The following is a 19,380-nucleotide window of genomic DNA, read 5'->3' on the forward strand; positions in this document are numbered from 1 at the left end:
AGGACTAATACACTTAGCAAAATAGATGACACCATGAAAGAAGAAAACTATGTGGAAATATTGAAGCAACATCCCAAGACGTCAACTAAGGAGTTAAAACTTGGGCTCAAACAGGATTTCCAAATAAGCAATGATCTGAATCACACCACTAAATTAGTAACAAAATGGCCTGAGGACAAACAAAGTCGATGGTTTGGAGTGGCCGCCACAAAGTCCTGATCAATGAACTGGTACAACTGAAAAAGGTGTTTGACAAACTTGACTGAGTTACAATCATTCTGCTGGGGGAATGGGCCAAAATTCCTGCAAACTGTGACGGTATAAGAAGTTTTATGGGAGAACGACGAACAATGCAGTTCAACAAAAAAAATTAAGATTTGATTTGAAAATGTTGTTCTGTTATCTTTTTATGTTGACATAAAGTGAAAGGGGTAAAAACAAACAAACAAACATCCTAACTGACTTAAAACATTTTAAAAAAAGTTTTGTCAGATTTCATATCAAATCTGTGACGTAATCACGGTTTCGTATTTTTCCAACTTTCATGAATCACTAGTTTCTCCAGGTCATCAAACAGGGATGGAAAGCAGAATCATATACAGCATAGAACTTCATTTGACTAAGAAGTTCACTTGAGGAAACATACTTTTTCAACTCGCCATGTAAAAATCAGAGTGAAAAATACAAATCAGAAGATTTTCTATTTGCCAAGGCTGAAAATGAAGTCCATTTAGTGTTGCGACTGACAAAAAAAGAACTCTGATAGTCAAATTTGTGCTTTTTTTTTTTTTTTTGTAGCCGGGCAGTATTATCGAAATGAAGTAAAATTGCACCCAGTACCAGGAGAGGAAGAAAAAAAAATCTTCAAAAGAAACAAAGCCAAGTGAACACCTAAGATGTAAAAATGTGCTTTGTTCATCACAGGGAGGGGAGAGAGAGAGAGAAAAGACTCCACTCAGCGAGCCCTGAATGCTGCATTTCATGCCTGCAACAATTATGCTGAAAGGTCAAGTATTACAGCATCTTGTGCTCCGTTTTGCATGCAAAGTATTTCAGTTCGCAAATGACCCTCGTTTGCGCTCTTTGCACAATGGCTTGAAGAAGCAGATAAACGCAGGACAATTAAAGATTTTTTTCGTCTTTCTTTTCTGCCGGCTAGCTTACAATAACGTTTTGCCGAAAAGGGAGTGATTGCAGTTTGCTGTGTAATTGTCCCATTTGAAATGCACATGAATGCTCGGGCCTGCTGGAATAAAATGTTTCGGAACTTTAAAAAAAAAAAAAAAAGGAAGCAGAAAGTGTGAACATTTTCAAAGAAGGAAGTGAAGTGAGTCATTTTTTGTATGATGTCCAAGAAAAAAAAACTAATGTGTTAGGAAGTATTTAAAAAGCAGACAAACAGCTTGTTGAAGAGTGCAACCTTTTTTTTTTTTTTTTTTTTTGCTATTGTACTCTTTTATTTTTTCCCCCCTCCGTGATGAATTTGTTGTTCAGCACCATGGACAGCCCCAAGCTGGACTGTCTTGCTTTTCATGAGAAACCAAACCAAAGCAAACAATGACACAATTAGGATCCAATCGCAAGTGTCTCATACTTTAACTTTTAAAAAGGTATATTAAATGTAACATCAAAAGAGAGAGAGAGAAAAAATGTTCCATAAAGGCTGAAAATGTTAAATCGCACACAACTAACCACAGCTTTTTATTACTTTAAACTTCTTTCTAAGTCTCAGATGTTTATCCTAGTCACGACCATAAGTTTGGTCTGACATAAATGTCTATTTTTATTTATTTGTTTATTTATTTATTTTTTTAATTTGGCAGATTTAGATCCGTAATTAGTGTCATTAATACGATTTTACACTATATAACCCATCGAACATATGTAGGTATCATACCGATTCTACCTTTTAGATACAACGACAACAACAACAACAACAACAACAACAACAACAACAATAATAATAATAATAATAATAATAATAATAATAATAATTCAGAAATAGAGTATTTTTCATTTTACAATCTGCTTCCACTTGTTTTTTCTCCCTTTTTTTCCTTGAACAATCAACTCGTTCATTCTTAAGTTTTGCTTTTTAAGACGCACACACACACACACACACACACACACACACACACACACACACACACACACACACACACACACACACACACACACACACACACACACACGTTTTAATATCCGCTCAAAACTTCACATTCAGGCTCCACTCCACTCCGGCTCAGAGGGAACCCGCTTGCTAAAGAGGCGAATAAAATTCACCAGCTAGTCGCTAACTCAAATATGATTACCTTGAGATTAGAGACTAATTGCTCGGGGTTCATGGAGGCAGCCCACCATAAAGCCAGGAGGACTCGGGGAGCCGCGCTGTGGGGCTTTCCACAAAGGAGCGCGATGAGAGCGCGCACGCTTCCAACAAGTCATTCTCGACAGCTACAAGCCGCGCACAAAGACCACACACGGCGCCAAAGACATGTTAATGTAATCCCAAAGTTCTCACTTCTCTCCGCGAACAAAACGCGCTCTGAAAAATACCTAATAGAAGACAGTTTCTGATGCTGGGCTGGAGAATTTTAACTCAAAGGTCTTCTGGAAGGGCTTTTTTTTATTATCGTTATATAGCTATTTCGCGCGGGAGGCCTCAAACTGAGACCGCTTTAGGAATAAAAAAAAAAGTGACAGAAAGACGTTGCGAACATGCAGCCGTGTGTGTGTGGAAATGCCAAACTCTTCAGTAATAACTGTGGAGGGGGCTTGGGGGAGGGGGGTCACTTTTAGAGCAATGCGTAAAAACGCTGCATTAAAACTAAACAAAACAAACAAACAAACAAAAACAACCAGCCCTCTTGAATACGTTTTAAAACTCAGTGGATTATGTGTTCTACTAGTAATAAAATAAATAAATAAATAAATAAATAAATATTAATGAGTTGTCCATTAAGCTGGATACCAGTCTACAGTATCAACGACAGTTAATAGTTACATGCAGATATTGACAATAGCAGGTTCAGTCACTTTAACCTATTACTATTTCTGAACTAATTGTTTGGTAACGCTAAGAGTGAGAATGCAAAAAGATATAAACTTGTATACGTGTGTATAAATAATAAGTCACAATCCCTCCAGTGACGGTTCGTCATTCCACAACAACATGAACTTTCTGCTGAGGACACATTTTTCGCAAACTTTGGATTCATAAAGTTTTTAGAAACTTTTTCGTTTGGTTTTCTTTTGTCTTTCCAAAATTGAGCAGAAGCGGCTCGAGTTTATATGGGGCCAGCAGCAGCATTAAATTTATTAATAATAATAATAATAATAATAATAATAATAATAATAATAATAATAATAATAATAATAATAATAATAATAATAATAATAAATAGATAATAATAAATAGCAGCAAATAAATTGTGGGACAAGATCATTTCTCTCAATTTTGTGTCCACAACACAACACGTCTGTGCCAACTTAGTAAAAGTCATAAATATGTCCCAATTGCTTTTGATTTATTGATTAGTTTCCAGCTACATTCTCCATAGAATCTCACTTCAGAACAGACAAAAGCAGCAAATATCACTCACCTACTGACATGAACTGTAATTGATAACATGATTGCTTATATATATAATCCTAAATAATCTTACTTTCAAAGAGTTTTTTTTTAAATTATTATATGTATTTAAATATGAAACTTTTGGATCAATTTTCTAGCTAAAATCTAAAGTGCTTATTGGGCCCCCCTCCTGGCCTCGGGGGGGCCCAAACCAGCAGCTTGACTCACTTATGTCTTGTGACGCCTCTGAATGTGAGCGTCCTAATTTTAACCTCGTTGTGACCTCACCCTTCACACCTGCAGAAGAATCCTAGTTAAAGGCCTTGTTTTAGCGTGAATATAAATTCAATTGAGAACACAGTAAGACACGATTTCGGTTCATTATCGAGACCGTGGAATATGGGCCACATCGAAACTGTGCTTAAAATCCAACATAATAATAATAATAATAATAATAATAATAATAATAATAATAATAATAATAATAATAATAATACGTCTTTAGGAACGAGTTGGTGCTGAATCTCAAACCCATCGCCCGTCCCTTTCAGGTCCCTGATTGATTATTGATGGAGCAGCTGATAGAGGCTCGCGCCCGTCATTCGAGAAGAATTCCGCGTGCTGTTTGGTCAGGGATTTCATCGATAAGCTGCCCTTTGAGCAGCGCTCGTGTTTGATGTGGAGCTCCGAGAGACCTCGCCTCTGTGACTCAGTGAACATACATCCAGAAAAAAAACAGCAAAGAAACAAACAAAAAAAAAGCATGTAAAAGCTACAAAGGCGTTTGTTCTGCAGTGCACGCGCGCGCAACGCATTGATTCATCAAAAAAAAAAAAGTATGTCACAAAAAACAAAAACAAAAACAACCCCCACAAAACACTCAATTTTCATTATTTTGTTCCGATTTGTTTTGGGAAATAAATGGAGAAGAAAGAAATACGTTGTTAATACTGCGGCAAAACCAATAACGATAATAATATTTTACTACTAAATTAATTTTTTTTCTTCTTCAACCTAATTACTCACATAATGCAACAACGCGTCGTGCGAACATATTTCACACACAAAAAATTGCTTAGCTGTCTCGTTTCCATAATTTATTAATAGGACTGTTTTTGTAGTAAGTCAAATATCTATATAAGTTACAAAGAAATAAAACGTACAAATACCGGGGAAACCACAACAAACCAGCAATAGCGTCAAAAAAGTTTGTACAACAAAGAGCTAGAATTCAAACCTTTTACAGAAATGTACACGCTAGACCTACGGCTCACATTAAATTCTATTAGAAAGCAGAGGCGCATTGGGTTTCACTGCAGTCCAGTCGTGCGTGCGTGCGTGCGTGCGTGCGTGTGTGTGTGTGTGTGTGTGTGTGTGCGTCCCTGCTCAGGGTCAGGTGTACCCCAACTATCAGTCTACCGCAACGATCTTCTTTTGTCTCTTTATATAATTTACATAAATAAATCCCAGGACGTTCACATCCACAGTTTATGGGAAAAGTTTCTTCCGCAAGAGTTTCCTTGTAGAATAAAAAGATGCACCTCGAGTTTTTTCTTTTCTTCTTCTTCTTCTTCGTTTTTTTTTTTTTGTTTTTTTTTTTTTTTTGTTCAAATGCGTGCATGTGTGCTGCGACGTGCCTCTCTTTTCACCGCGGAGGGAATTTGAACCACAGCCGCTGCGTCTCGTCACCACGTCCTGCCGTACAACAGGGCCGAGCACTGTAAGGCCGAGCCGTACTCCGCTCCGGGGGAGTTCAGGTGGGAGAGGCCGGCCACCTGGCTCTGCAGAGACGGCGGGCTGGAGGAGTGCTGCGCCAAGTCCGGGGAGTGACCCGTGCTGCCCACCTGCTGGCTCTGGTGCTGCCCGAGCCCGGACGCGTTGTTGGACATGATCATGACGTTGCCTCCCTGTTGGTGGTGCGTTTGCGCCGAGGACGTGGGCGTGTGGCCGCTGCCTTGACACGGCTTGCCGTCTTTTACCAACACCGGCACGGCCACCCTCCGCGGGGACTGCTGCTGTTGCTGCTGTTGCTGCTGCTGCTGCTGCTGCTGGCAGGAGCCGCTCTCCTGCTGCATCTGCTGCTGGGACACTTTGTCTTTGGCCTGCCTCTTCATCTTGTAGCGGTGGTTTTGGAACCAGATCTTCACCTGGGTCGGCGTGAGGTGGATCATGCTCGCCAGGTGCTCCCTCTCCGGCGCCGACAGGTACTTCTGCTGCTTGAAGCGGCGCTCCAGCTCGTAGACCTGCGCCTGGGAGAAAAGCACCCGCCGTTTTCTCCTCGGAGTGCTGGACAGGGAGCCCATGCCTTTGCCCACGTCTGCCAGGGAGCTGAGGCTGCCCATGCTGCCCATGTTCATGCCCGACGAGGAGCCCATGAAGCGAGAGACTGAGAAAAGAGAAGATTTTTTTTAACTTGAATTAAACTGTTTAATTTGAAAAAGTCAAATAAAATAATAATAAAAAAATTAACATTAACTTGTAATTCCGTTCTAATTGTTTGGATTTAATTAGAATTAAATCTAATTTACACCAAATCTGTAAACTATGTTTTTGTTATTAGTTTTACCCGATGATTTTTTTTAAGCGAATAAAAGAGTTCAGGTTAATTTTAGATAAAACATTAACAGATTGAAATAACAGCTTTCACCCCCTATTTGCCACCAGGACGCTGAACAATAATGCGGCCATCCACGATCCATTTTAATGTTGCACTTTAGTCGTATTCCCTTAATAAGATAAATAAACGTCTATTTATAATAATTGTTTCTAGGGTTTCCTTGTCTTATCTGCTCTGCTGACATTTGCTACGGCTGCATCTTTAGTTTCCTTCCGCCAAACTGCAGCGCGACAACAATTCGCTCGTGTATTTTTTTAAAGCCCGAGTGGAAATCTTTTATGTGCTCCAGATGCTCCAGCTCAAGTGTGGGGGGAAAATATTACAGATGAACGTAATGAACTTGGGAAGAAAGAAAAAAAATCTTAACTGTCTGGGCTGGGGATTAGATATTTAGACTATATCTGATTTGCTGCACAGAATAAAACAGAGTGAAAAATGACGTTTGAAACACACAGAGAGCCTCGCTGAGGTAGGGGATGTGGATACTCACTGGTGGAGAAGCGCGGGTCCGGGTTGGCTCCGTACCAGCCGGTGGCCGTGGCGCTGCCTCTCATCCCGTCCTGGTACGCCGGCAGCTCGCCCATGTTGCCCAGGTTGCCGTTGCAGTAGCCCCCCATGGCAGTGTGTGACAGCTGAGAGACACCCGCCGCAGTCATGTGGTAAGCCGCTGACACAGTCCCGTTGTGGCCCATGTGGTGCTGCTGCATCGCCGCCTGAGAGACCTGCGGCTGCCGGTAAGAAGCGAGAGGTGCCCCCAAGTTGTTATTCTCCATACTTACTTTCTTATAGCTCTCCTCAAGGGGACTCAAGATATCGGAAACAGAAAAAGGAGTCGTATGCTTAGGGCTCATCGACATTGTTCTGTGGCTTGGAGAGGGAGAAATTAGAAGGCAAGGCAATCTCTCCTTCTCTTCTCTCTCCCCCTTCTCTTCTCTCCTCTCCTTTTTTTTTTTTTTTTTTTTTTTTATTTGGCCAAAGCCCCTCTGGTTCCTGTTGTCTCAACGTCGATCCTAGTAGATGAACACGTAGGAGAGCGCCTCAAGTCGCGCCTTTAATTGGATTGAGTGGGGAGCTCGGTGCTGGCTTTGGTTTGTTTTAGCCGGGTGCCAGGTTTAAGGCTACCATCAGAGGCGGGGCATCGGCAACAATACAAAAAAAAAAAAAAAAAAAAAAAAAAAAAAAACAGCTCTAGCCTCCGAGCGTAATTTCACTTAGAAGACATGTGCTCCCCTCCCACTAACAATAACATAAGCGCCGCCGCACATGATCATAAACGCTCATCCCCGGCGCTGCCGCTGCCGCCGCTGCTGCCGCGGGGCGGTGTCCGGGCGCGCGGCTTCTGCATGGCGGAGTTAGCGACTCGCCGCTGTTTGCTTCCTGACCACAATGCACTTTATTAACTGTAGTGATGTTTACGAGGGCCTCTTGAAGGAAGGAGGCCTATATGGACTTGAGAGTTGGAGAACCACTCCTCGGTTGAACTACTGACTTTTAATGGCCATGAGAGGCCTCCAGTGATTGCAGGATTGTTTGTGTTATGCCTTATCGTACTCAGACATGCAAAAGTGCACTTGCGGGGAGGGGAGGGAAGAAAAAAAAAAAACGCCTGATACTGATAAGTAAATAAATACACATCCGCGCGTTAAGTGGCTGCGTAAATGATTAACCCCCTAGTTTTTTTTTCTTTCTTTTTTCCTCCCCACGTTTCATGTCATTGGACGAAAGCAGCGTGTTACCTAAATTCAGATGAACACCCTCGTAAAAAGAGAGGGGAGAAAAATCTAGTCTGGCGGAAGGAGAGGCTCTTATGTGAAGTTAACGGTGTTCAAGTAGCTACTTTCCCTGCAGCACAAGTCCAGGTAGCCCTCAGTTGCATCTTGCCTTAATGCTCAAGGAGCGATTACAGTTTAACCCAATCACCTTGAATTTTTTTTGTTTTTTGTTTTTTACAGCGTCATCGAAAAGGAGTTGGGCTTTTTCCGGATATTATCTGAAAGTTATTATTATTATTATTATTATTATTATTATTATTATTATTATTATTATTATTATTATTATTATTATTATTATTATTATTATCCTGGTTGTTGTAAAATGTGTTTTTTTTTTTTTTACATTTACAGAATTTAATTTGTGCAGTGGAATATTGCATCAGTTAAAAATGGCACCCAATGAAAAAGACATCTTCATTATTTCATGTGTCAATTTCAATTGTGTTGTTCAATGGAAGTTTGGAGGACATCAATCAGTAAAAAAAGTAAGTTAGTATTTTAGCTTAAAGGTACCATGTCCTTGTGTATTTTTTATTTTCTACTACCAAATGTAGATGGACAATTCAAAGGTTTTTATAAACTACGGTTTTCACTAAATTCAAAGTTTTGAAATCACACATGGTACAAAAAAAACAACAACTATATTCTGCTTAGTGTGTGTTTGGGTTCACGACCTCACAATTATTGGATTATAGGTTGGTAGCAGTAAACAATGTGATGGACGAATAACTTGTCTGTTTCCAACATTCTGTAGCATTTAAGTTACATTTAAAACAGGATTTTGACTAAAATATGCAAATAAAGAAGAAAAATGGCAAGAAAACCAAATACTTGTATACTCAAAAGAACTATGCCTTCTGTGATGTCAGCAAGAGGCTGGAGTAAGGCTGTTTTTAAAGGAGACGTTTCATTGACTAAATAATGATTCTTAAAATAAATTGAAGAAGGATTATCACGTGCCGCTCTGTTGACAGAAACTACATCCAAAGTAAATAGGAATAACCTCACTGAAAAGTCTGGCTAATTGCTTTAAACTTCATTAATGGCTAATAATCTTTATTTTGGTGACAAGTCCTGCCAGAACATTTTGATTAGAATTTAACTGGAGATGTTTGGAAAACTGAAGAGGTTTTATTAGCTGTTATTGTAATTAATTATTTGCAGTGTCCAGCACAAAATAGCCATGATTATATACTGTAGATTTTATATAAAAGAGCATCTACTCAGTAAAGGTTAATTAAGACTTGCTATGGAGCGAGAAGTAAAGTGAAATAAACTTCAACATGCTCTGCTTCCTAGTTCCTACACTATAAAATTGCATTTTGGACTGTAGTAAATAGGCATTAGAAGTCAAGAAATGTCCTATAACTTTTGTTGGCGCAAAAAGCTAACGTTTGTTTCCAGTTTTTGCTTATTTAGCAACAATGCTAATGCTAATGTGAAACCTGCTAAAAGAGAACTCCTTCTTACACTACAAAAATGACTTTTGGAAGGAAGCTAAACACAATTGTACAAGTTGCTGTCAGTAAGTTTTATTTGTTTGAGCAATAATTTTAGTTTGTATCCGTTTGTAGCTAGCGTAGTGACGAAGCTATAAATTAGCTAGTAAGGTGAGCTCGTTCAGCGCGAGGCAGTCCTTAATAAAAACATGATCTAATCTGATCTTGTCAGGGAAAAGCTTTCAATCTTACCCTTTAGAATATATATAGCCTATATTTTTAAAATGTGCTATTATTTTAGTATGTATTTTTGTGATATTTGTTTGATTTTAAATCGGGACAACCACCCAGATATAATTGAACATTTTTAAGATATTTATTTGGCTCATTTTTACATTTCATTTTGATTGAAATTCGCCACATTTGTTTGCATTTTTACTGTTAAAATTTTACTATTTTCTAATCAATTTTATAAGAATGCAGGAAGCAAAGTTTAAAACCATAGAACTGTAAATGACTTGTTTGCGCACTTTCATCACGCATTATTTTTGCCTTATTAATTTAGTATGTTATTATGCATCATGTTCCGCTCCTGATTCCTACATTTTTATTGTTGCGCTACATACAGTATGACGGTTTATAGCTCTAGTAAAATACAATTATTTAGGATAAAAAAAACAACTACTAAATAATTAATAATAAAGCAAACAAACGAAAAAAAGGAAAAAAAAGTTTGGAATATTTTGATTTTGTGAAACCTTTTATCCAGGTGTCAATCCCAGCAGCAGCATCATAACATTTCCCAGCATCCGCCTGAGTCTGCAGGTCCATCCACCTCTGACAGGAGAACAGCGTCTTCTGCTGGCAGCCTCTCTCAGCAGACACCGGTTAACTCCTATAGGAGTTACTTATAAGTAATAACCAGTCTTTGCATCTTTTTTTTTTTTTCGTTGTTGTTGAAAATTTCATCTCACAAAAAGAAGCGAACAACAGTCAGAATCAGTGAGTGTGTTGCCTGTAGTGACATGCCGATCACTTTTAGTTTGCTGTGCATTGCGCTGCCTTCCAACTGCACCCTTATTCCTGTCATGTTGCTCCAACATAAACAACCAAATCACATGCACATCTAATGAAGCGACACTATCATGTAGTTACATAGTTCATGGCTACACATATTGTTTTGCATCGCAACAACTAACTGCCTGGCCATAATAACAGCGAGCAAATGAAATTACAGCATCTTCATACATCCACGCTAAAGCTTGCATATGCATTCCTTAATTAAAGAATTCTGCAAGACATTCTTAATCATCTAAATCAGTACCTCCCCCCCCCTCCTATCCCTGCTCTACCACGCGCTCATTACGGCCAATTAGCGGCAATTAGTCCAAATGTTCCCGCTAATTTCTGGAAATAATGAGAACACTAAGAAAGTGGCGGATGTGAGCCTACGGAGCCTTTGTTATTGAGGCCACACGCTGTGGTTGCTCAGCTGATTGGTACATGATATAACCCCCCGAGGATAGAGAAACTAAACGTCAGGAGTTGAAAAGAACAAGAGGTGGTCCTTTATTATTATTATTTTTTATAATTTAAGATCAATACATTCTTTTTAATTGTTGTAGGGTCAATATTCATACGCTGAACACTTTAAAATGTAGCTATTCTGTTTCTAATGCAAATATTGAACAGATGGTAGGTGGATAGTTTTTAGCTATGATATTTAATCAAAATTAGATCTGTTGTCTCTATCGAAATCTTGTCTTTATGGTCAATAGACAATATTTATTCCACTTTATACAAACACAAAGGGCGGTTTTAAGAAAAAATATCAAGTTTTTATATCGAACTTAAACCTCTCTGGTGGATTTGAGTGGCAAAAAAATCCTTTTCAAAAACCGGATGTTAGCATTTTCACCATCCTGCCACAGAGCCTTTGAGCAAATGCTCATGCGTCACGCAGTCACGATTATGTCATTATTTGGAGGGCCTGATTCTGCAGCAGGGACACTGTTTTAGAGCAAGTTAGGTTTTTTTTTTTTTGGGTGAAACGCGCCACCTTGTGGATCAGTAAGTCTCTTCACCATGTGGAGCTGCAGCAGATTTTCAGCGTTTTACAGTGAGTGTTATTCCGCCATCTAGTGGAGAGTTTGGTGACTGAGCAAACAGTCAACAATGAAATCAAGTTTGAAAAGTTCTTAACCACCAGTATCATGAAAGTTCTGACTTTCACTAAATGAACAACTTCATCCATAATCCAGCCAACATGTACACATGAGTCTCATCACCTCCTCATCACAAACAACACATTTCTCAGCCAGAGTTTTCAGTTACACCAGAATGAAAACCAAATTCTGTAATCACTAAGCTCTATGTAGGGATTACTGTGAGTCGCAGCCTGTTTTTGTCAAATGATGCTTTAAAATGAGGAATTCAGCTTGTTTACATGTTTTTTAATCTGACATATAGGCAAACATGAGCTGATCACGACATAAGCAATGTTTGCAGCTGAGGATGATCCCTAACAGCCCAAGGAGCAGTTGTACCAGCCAGTTGAATTTTTATTTATTTATTTTTTAATATCACAAAAATACAATGTAATATAGATTGAATTGAACTTGGGAACAAAAGTTCAAAAGCCGCCTTCGCTATGAGTAAAGTCAATTTTCAGACACCAGTTAAATCGATCAGGATAATTTATAACTATATGCTGAACATTGTGAACATTGACATTCTGCGTAAAACAAAACAACAAAAAACTCATAAAACATGAGACTTAGAAGATGAGTAAGCAGATCAATTAGTAACAGCATGACATGAATCTCTTTTAGTATTACTTCTGTTCTCATAAAAAAAGCTCCCACCTAATTGTACGTTACTTCTCAGACAAACACAGTTTGTAGGCATAACTTCAGTTTTTACTAAGCTATAGTTTTTTTTCTTAACAAAGCAGATTTATTCTACCTGTACATCATTCAATGTTAGGGTGTAAATTAAAAGTCAAAACTCTAGAAATGAAGTCATCTACTTGTATGCATGTTTAAAATGGAGCACACATAATCATGAGCGTACGAATACTTATCAGGTTCTTGTGTTTGTGATGAATGATGATCATTTCTGCTACCTTAATATTCATATTGCACAACATGCAGAAATTATTTCCATACCTAATTTACTGCTGTAATGCATTCAAACAGTACTTTGTCGCTATGCAATTTCCTATTACAGTATAATACATAAAACATTTTGTTAAAAAAAGGTTCTTCAGTGGCATTTCCTACATCACCTTGTTCTTGTTACACACTGGAATCAGTCCAACAACTTTCACTCTTCCCACTGAGTCACTGTCTGCCTGCATCTTATGGAATATCCAACACGTAAAAACAAGATGCGGGGAAAGTCCATAATTTGAACATTTTGACATGTTCCACATATTTGGTTTTGCTTAAGGGGGCTGAACGTTAAACTCACACAAATGTTGTTTAAATTCAATACATGTAGAGTAGAATAAGAAAGCGGGTTCTGTTGGGAAGCAGTGTTTTTTGAGCACAATGTCAAGTAATAACAGTTTTCATGTTGTTCCAATATAACACAGAGCAGTTGATTTTACTTAAAATCCACAATTTTATTTGAAAAGGGCAGATGCCAGTTGGAATAAGATCTTTATCAAATGTCATGGAATATATATTTATCTTGTGACTGATAAATTGCAGGGATAGGACAGAAAGCAAGTGTCTGCAGCTCATCTTCAGGCATTGATGCAGTTTAGGCCAGTAAAGAAGAAAAGTCTGTTCATGTGTGTATGGATACAGATTAAGCCATCTTCACTTTGAAGATGACTGGTGTACCTGTAATGGTTTGCTTTTTGTGACAAACGCAGGAGTTATTCCTTTTAAAATTCAAAACATTACACTTAAATATTCAGATTGTAAAAAAAAAAAACATCAGTTTGTTTTTACAAAAACCCCTTTAATTAGTCTTAAATTGTGACACCAAATAATGACAGGCGGATGATGATGCCACTTTGATGATGATTCAGGGTTTTTATTATTATTATTATTTATTTGAAGAAACAGAACAAACTGAACTAGGGACGCATGTGGAAACATCAGAAACATTCTGGAAGAGGAGAATCTGAGGAGAGTGATCACTGGCACCTGGTTGGAGGCACAAACATACAAACTGATGGAAATGGGAAATGATACGGTAAGAATACAGTCGGGAAATTACTGGAAGCAGGAAACAGACAAGACACAATATCAATGTCAATGTCAATTATTTTTGTAAAGCACTTTGAAAACAGCTATAAAGTGCACCAAAGTGCTGTACAGTATTCTTAAAACCACACTAGCTAATAATAACTATAACAATAAAACACACGACTGACCAACATAGACTATAAACCACCATAACAAACTCAGAAGCCAATTTCTCTTTGCCACTGTTCAAAGAGGGAAAGACGAGAGAATGTGTCATTCGTTTAAGTCAGATGTGTGTTTGGGATTGTCATAAGTCATGGTACACTCGCCTGCATCTGTAGCAGAAAATAACGTGAAGCAATTCACACCAAACATTTATTTATTGCTTCAAACAACTTTGGGGTGTGTCGGTAACTGTGGAGGGAGCTGCACACGTAGACGTTTGAATTTGAAGGTCAGTTTCACTGTCGTGTTATTTCCAACTGGAAACTGAAATCTAAACACATTTTAAAGGTTAGCCTCGTGTTTTTGAAACTGAATCTGTACATTAAGACATAAACATTAAAATGACTAAAATGTGGGTATTCAGGGAACACCAGCGGCCAAATCGGCAAAAGGAAGCACAAAATATTATAATTAAGAGATTTAGCAGAATTAAGCTCCTAAACAAACATAAAAAAAAAAAAAAAACAGATTCAGCTGTATTCAACCTGAAAATCTGATCTATTTTCTTTTCTCTAACCCTGTCGGTTAGTAATCAAAGTTTTATAAACAAATTATGTGGCACAACTTCACCACCAAGCGTTCTCAGTTGACGTGCGTCTCCTAACTTTCCTCCCACGGCAGGCCAGCGAGTGAAACCAGAGGATGGGCAGACCAATACGAGCCCGTCCCATTCAGACAATTCTTCTGACTAACTCAAAAAAACCAATGGCAACCTCTAAAAGCCTGTCTTTGTCACCCTTAAACCCCAGAGATGCTCTAAAACACCATTGTGCGGTTAAAGCTCATAAATTTGTCGCAGGGACTGATTAAACATCACGAGAATCGAAACACTAAAGATTTTGTCTCGGTCCCCTTTGGTGGAGGTACAATGGTCCTTTCAGGGGGAGACACCCGCACAAAGGGAGCGTTTAAGGGGAGATGCTGCGAGCTGAGGGGTTCGGCCAGTCCCCTCCATATGTGAGGCAAGGTGGCCCCAGCGATGGGGACAAAGGGCCAGGTGACAGGGACGATGAGCTGCGGGGTCACAGGACGAGCAAACAACATTATAGGGGGCGTGGAAGTGAACAGCCCCCCGGCCCCCAGGCACTGACATGGTTTCAAATGCAGAGACTTTTAAAATATTATTTTGTATTTTAGGCCGACGATCGGAGTGGTCACGCTTCCTTGAGAATGTGTCATCTCAGCTCGGCTTCCGAAAGCATCAATGTATTTCTGACCCCATGCAGATGAGAGTTGAAATATTTGAAATTCAAGCTTTTGCAGAAACGAATGCGACCCGACCCTGTAGGGCATCCAGACCCGTCGTGCTGTCTGTGAAACACATCAGGACAGAACGTGTAAAACATAAAATAAAAATAATAGTAATTACATCAAAACAAACATTTACAGAAAAAGTGACAGACATGTGAAGTAAATAGTATGAGATACTCCATCATCTTTGAAAGCCACATTTGCTCTAAACATACTAACATTTCCAGAATAAATGCACTTTATTAGTACACTTTCATCAGATTAACAAAACTTAATTGAGAGAGCAGAAGCAGCTCCGGGTCAAGATAATGTGATAAAAGAGGCCGGGGATTCTCATGTTTTACCAGATCCAGATGTTTTAGACAAGATGTTTGCTCAGCTTTTGGCTGCATAATTAGTCTTTTTTTTTTTTTTTTTACATCATAAAAGCTTCTTAGATCACTCCTAATTTATCATCCTGTTTGGATAATATATACACAAGTACAGATTGGTTATTTTTGAGACATGCATTCTCTTCCCTTTAGGATAAGAATCAACTCTGGAGAGAATGATAAATGCTAAAAAGAGGCAAACTTCCTTCATATTTATGTAGAAACTTCAATAAGTTCTACATAAATAGAACTTATTTGTTTACAGTTAAATAAATGTATCCATAATATATTTTATATGTTATAACTGCACATATTTGTGTGTATATTATAACATATAAACATCTATTTGCCCTATATGCACCCAGTCAGAAAATGTTAAATGTTTTAAAATCACACAAAATTTACCAAACCAATTTGCAGCTAGAGTGAAATAAACACATTACTCTAAAAAAGTATTAATCCAAAATAAGTGATTTTATTTATAATTGTTGTACATAAACAGCTTAAACTTTACAAAAAGTCTTCTGGAAGACAAAAAACAAAACAAAAACAAACAAACAAAAAAAAAATTTCCTTTTAAAATTGAGACTAAATATTGGTTTTCTTACAATACACACCCCTATCTACTGGAATGAAAACTAAAGTTATTGATACAAATAATTAAAAGATTTCAAAAACACAGGAGAGCAAAAGACATACAAATGAATTATCACTTTAAAAAATATCCTACACGCTGCACCAACAATCAGCTGTACAAAAATAAAAACATCCAAAAAAAAAAAGAAATTGTGCAAAATATTCTTCGCTCTAAAGTGTGAATCTAAATGTTTAAGTAGCTCAGAAATGTGTAAAAAAAAAAAAAAAAAAACATTTAGACAACATTTGATGCCATTCTAAATGAGTTCGTGCATTCACAGGAGGATCTTCATTTGAGAGGAGCAAAGGGGACCGAGTCGCTCCAAAAGTCCCTCCAGGCGAATCTGGAGGCCGCCGCGGCTGGAAAGTGCTGCTGGTACCGGGAAGGAAGCGATCCGGGGGAGGGATGCTGGAGAGCAGGGAAGGCTAACGGGAACGGGACAGCCTGAGGATGAGGAGGCGCGGGAGAGGTTAGGCAGCTGGCTTTGTCCGCCTCAATGAAGCAGGTGTGGAAGGGTTTCCCGTCCCGGACCAGAATCGGAACGACCACCCTGCGCAGCAGCGGAGGCTGCGGAATGTCCGCGTCCGACGGCAGCGCGCCTTCCGCCCGGCCTCTCTTCATCTTGTAGCGGTGGTTCTGGAACCAGATCTTCACCTGGGTCGGAGTGAGGCTGAGGAGCCGGGCCAGCTGCTCCCTCTCCGGCCCGGACAGGTAGCGCTGCTGGCGGAAGCGCCTCTCCAGCTCCAGGGTCTGGGCTTTGGAGAACAGGACGCGGCGCTTCTTGCTCTTCTTGATCCTCTCAACCGGCTCCAAGTCCAGGGGCGAGTCATCCGGCTTGGTTGAGTCGGGGGACGGTTCGAAACTGCCCTCATCAGAAGCTGGAGGGAAAACAAGAATAATATTTGCTTTTTTTTTTTTTTTGGCGAAATCCTTTATATTTTGCTCTTTTAAGAAATACATTTTGCCAGTAAAAACCGACAACTCACACATGCAGGGGCTCCGATCGCACTCCACCCAGGAGGTGTAGGGCGAGCTGGAGGAGCAGGAGGAGTAAACCGAGGAGGAGCGCGGCGCAGCCTCCGCATCCTGCTCAGGCAGGTCCAGGATGCTCCTGACGGAAAAACTGAACCTGCTCGGCGCACCAGTCATCGCGTACACTCAGTGACAATCCGAGGTTTGTTTCCTTCTTTCTTTCTTTCTCTCTCTTTTTTTGCGTTAAAAGGAACCGAGTCCTCAAAGTAAACCTCTCCCCACTTTGCTGCGAAGTGTCAAAACAGCGATCCGCGCGCCGAGCTCAGTGTTTACACAAACCGCATCTCCATGCGCTGCTCGCTTATAAAGCCTCCCTCCTCCGTTCGCTACCTGAATGGTTGGAGTGCTGTCACCAATGACGGCTGGGTGCGGACTTTGAGGGGAAAAAGAGAGAGGGAGAGAGAGAGAAAAGAAAAACTCAACAAAGAGCCAAGGAAACACTCGTCATCATTACAGATTCGTCCCGTATCGTCCAACTGAGGAACAGATAATGGTAATTGTTGGAGCTGAATCACGTCTTGGGTGGCAACTGACAACAGAGCCTGTCCCATCATCAGCCCCTCCACCCTCCTGCGCCCCTCGGTTCTCCCCCTCCTTCTCCCGACTGCTCTTGTCCAAACAACGTGTCCAATATTTGCATACAAAGTGAGCAATTAGCGTGATGCCCGCGGAGTTGGTTTAACTAATGCGCCACTAATGTGCGGATCGCTTACAGGCGTGAGAAGTTTATAGAGCTTTGTCGGTGGAGGATTCCCAACAGGATGCGCTCTCTGTGTTTTTTTTTTTCCCCCGGATAATATATGGCTTCTTCCGGTCATAAGATGCGAGGATTAAACGCTTCTTTTAATAGTTGTTGTGCTGAAGAGGCCTACAAGTTGGAGGCCGTGAAATAGTTTGGAATAATTCGCTAAACCCGTTTGCTCTGCCTTCCCTCCGGCCGCAGGACCTATTTACATATCGGCCACTTCTTGTTTTTATTCAGCCTAGAAAAAAAAAAAAACATGTGGAAAACTTTTTTTTCCTTTTCTTTTTTTTTTAAACTTTGTTGTGCACTGAAACCCCCCCCCCCCCCCACCAAGCTTTTCGAATTTATGCAACAGCTTCTGAAGAAAAATGCTTAAAATTGAATTTGTTTTCAAGATAATTTTACTCAAATCGCTAAAATAAATCAATTTATTTTCTCAGCTTGTATTTTAATAAACAATGGGATGTAGCCGTATACAAAATAAATCAATTTTAAGCAGCATTATTTTTCATTTCCCCAGTCCGGAATACTCTTTTAAAATATTCATATAAGACCATAAATCCCAAATTGGTCAATATCAATGTATCCATTCACAAACTACACAGGGTCACAGCGGGAGTCAATACCACACCAGCTTTAGCTCTTGTTGGCTGCAGAATCAAGACTAACATCTCATTCTGTCATAAAGTACTCTTCTTTATCCTCCATGTTAATAAACAATAAAAAAATAAGAATTCATTTCCAATTAACTAATGAGGGATTTTTAAAAAATTGAAACTTGCTAGCATGCTAGCTTTGGCATCGCTAAGCTAGCAGAAGCAGGAAACAAATAAGTTTTAGCTCCAGCTCAGAAACCTTTCCAAACACAAGTCCATGTCCACTTTGATTGAGATGGGATATTACTGATTATACAACACATGGTGTTCACTTCAGCCCTGCTGGACTCTACAGAGAAAGTGAGAATAGCTAGCTAATAGCTGGCTTAACCGATATTTTTAGTCGAATCCAAATCCATGTTAAACATTTTTTGTTGTTGCTAAACCGAAGCAATTCATTTTACAATCAAAATCATTAACATTATATTTAGAAAGTAAAAGGCTTGATTAAAGTGTATTCATTACTTAATGAGCTCCAAATTAAATTTTTGTAGCTTTTAACTGGAAAGAAATGTATACGTCATTCTATGGTTCTTTTAGATCGGACAGTCTGTGGCTCCATTGAACTGGACTGTATTAAGTTTTATCTGACCTCAATAAAAATTTAAAGTTATAAACGAGGCTAGTTTATTTCTTCTAAACTCTGGTAAGATTTAAAACACATTGACCCCTGTTTTTAGACGTACTTTATATCTTTCACTTTTTAGCAGCGCTTTCACGGCTTTCCAACAAAACTTTGCCCGTGAAGAAGCCCAACATCGCGGCCCTTTAATCTGTTGAAAGCATGAGTCTACATAACAAGTTTATGAAATAATCGATGCAGTCCTACTCATTAAGAAACGTCATATTTTGCGACGTATCA

General features: G+C 39.3%; 2 protein-coding genes across 2 annotated transcripts; both read right to left on the reverse strand.

The window, feature by feature from the left end:
- Window positions 1-4,760: 4,760 nt before the first annotated feature.
- On the reverse strand, window positions 4,761-8,522 carry nkx2-1 (NK2 homeobox 1). Its single transcript, XM_014991952.2, has 2 exons — window positions 6,682-8,522; window positions 4,761-5,960 (listed from the first exon to the last, which is right to left on the reverse strand). Exons 1-2 carry the CDS (start codon window positions 7,046-7,048, stop codon window positions 5,260-5,262), a joined length of 1,068 nt encoding a protein of 355 aa, XP_014847438.1. The 5' UTR covers window positions 7,049-8,522; the 3' UTR covers window positions 4,761-5,259.
- Window positions 8,523-13,931: 5,409 nt separating this feature from the next.
- Window positions 13,932-18,063, reverse strand: nkx2-9 (NK2 homeobox 9). Its single transcript, XM_088002740.1, has one exon. It carries the CDS (start codon window positions 17,232-17,234, stop codon window positions 16,374-16,376), a length of 861 nt encoding a protein of 286 aa, XP_087858866.1. The 5' UTR covers window positions 17,235-18,063; the 3' UTR covers window positions 13,932-16,373.
- Window positions 18,064-19,380: the final 1,317 nt, after the last annotated feature.

This window comes from Poecilia mexicana, unplaced genomic scaffold (assembly GCF_051168715.1).
Source record: "Poecilia mexicana isolate PSO_F unplaced genomic scaffold, ASM5116871v1 scaffold_22, whole genome shotgun sequence".
In the NCBI taxonomy this organism is placed as follows: domain Eukaryota; kingdom Metazoa; phylum Chordata; class Actinopteri; order Cyprinodontiformes; family Poeciliidae; genus Poecilia; species Poecilia mexicana.

What these genes read in the sequence shown, in the direction of transcription:
- nkx2-1 (XM_014991952.2), bottom strand. Translation starts at nt 7,048, where the DNA reads ATGTCGATGAGCCCTAAGCATACGACTCCTTTTTCTGTTTCCGATATC. An exon ending in GGACCCGCGCTTCTCCACCA is followed by an intron (nt 5,961 to 6,681) that starts GTGAGTATCCAC and finishes CTCTTTTCTCAG; the next exon opens with TCTCTCGCTTCATGGGCTCC.
- nkx2-9 (XM_088002740.1), bottom strand. Translation starts at nt 17,234, where the DNA reads ATGACTGGTGCGCCGAGCAGGTTCAGTTTTTCCGTCAGGAGCATCCTG.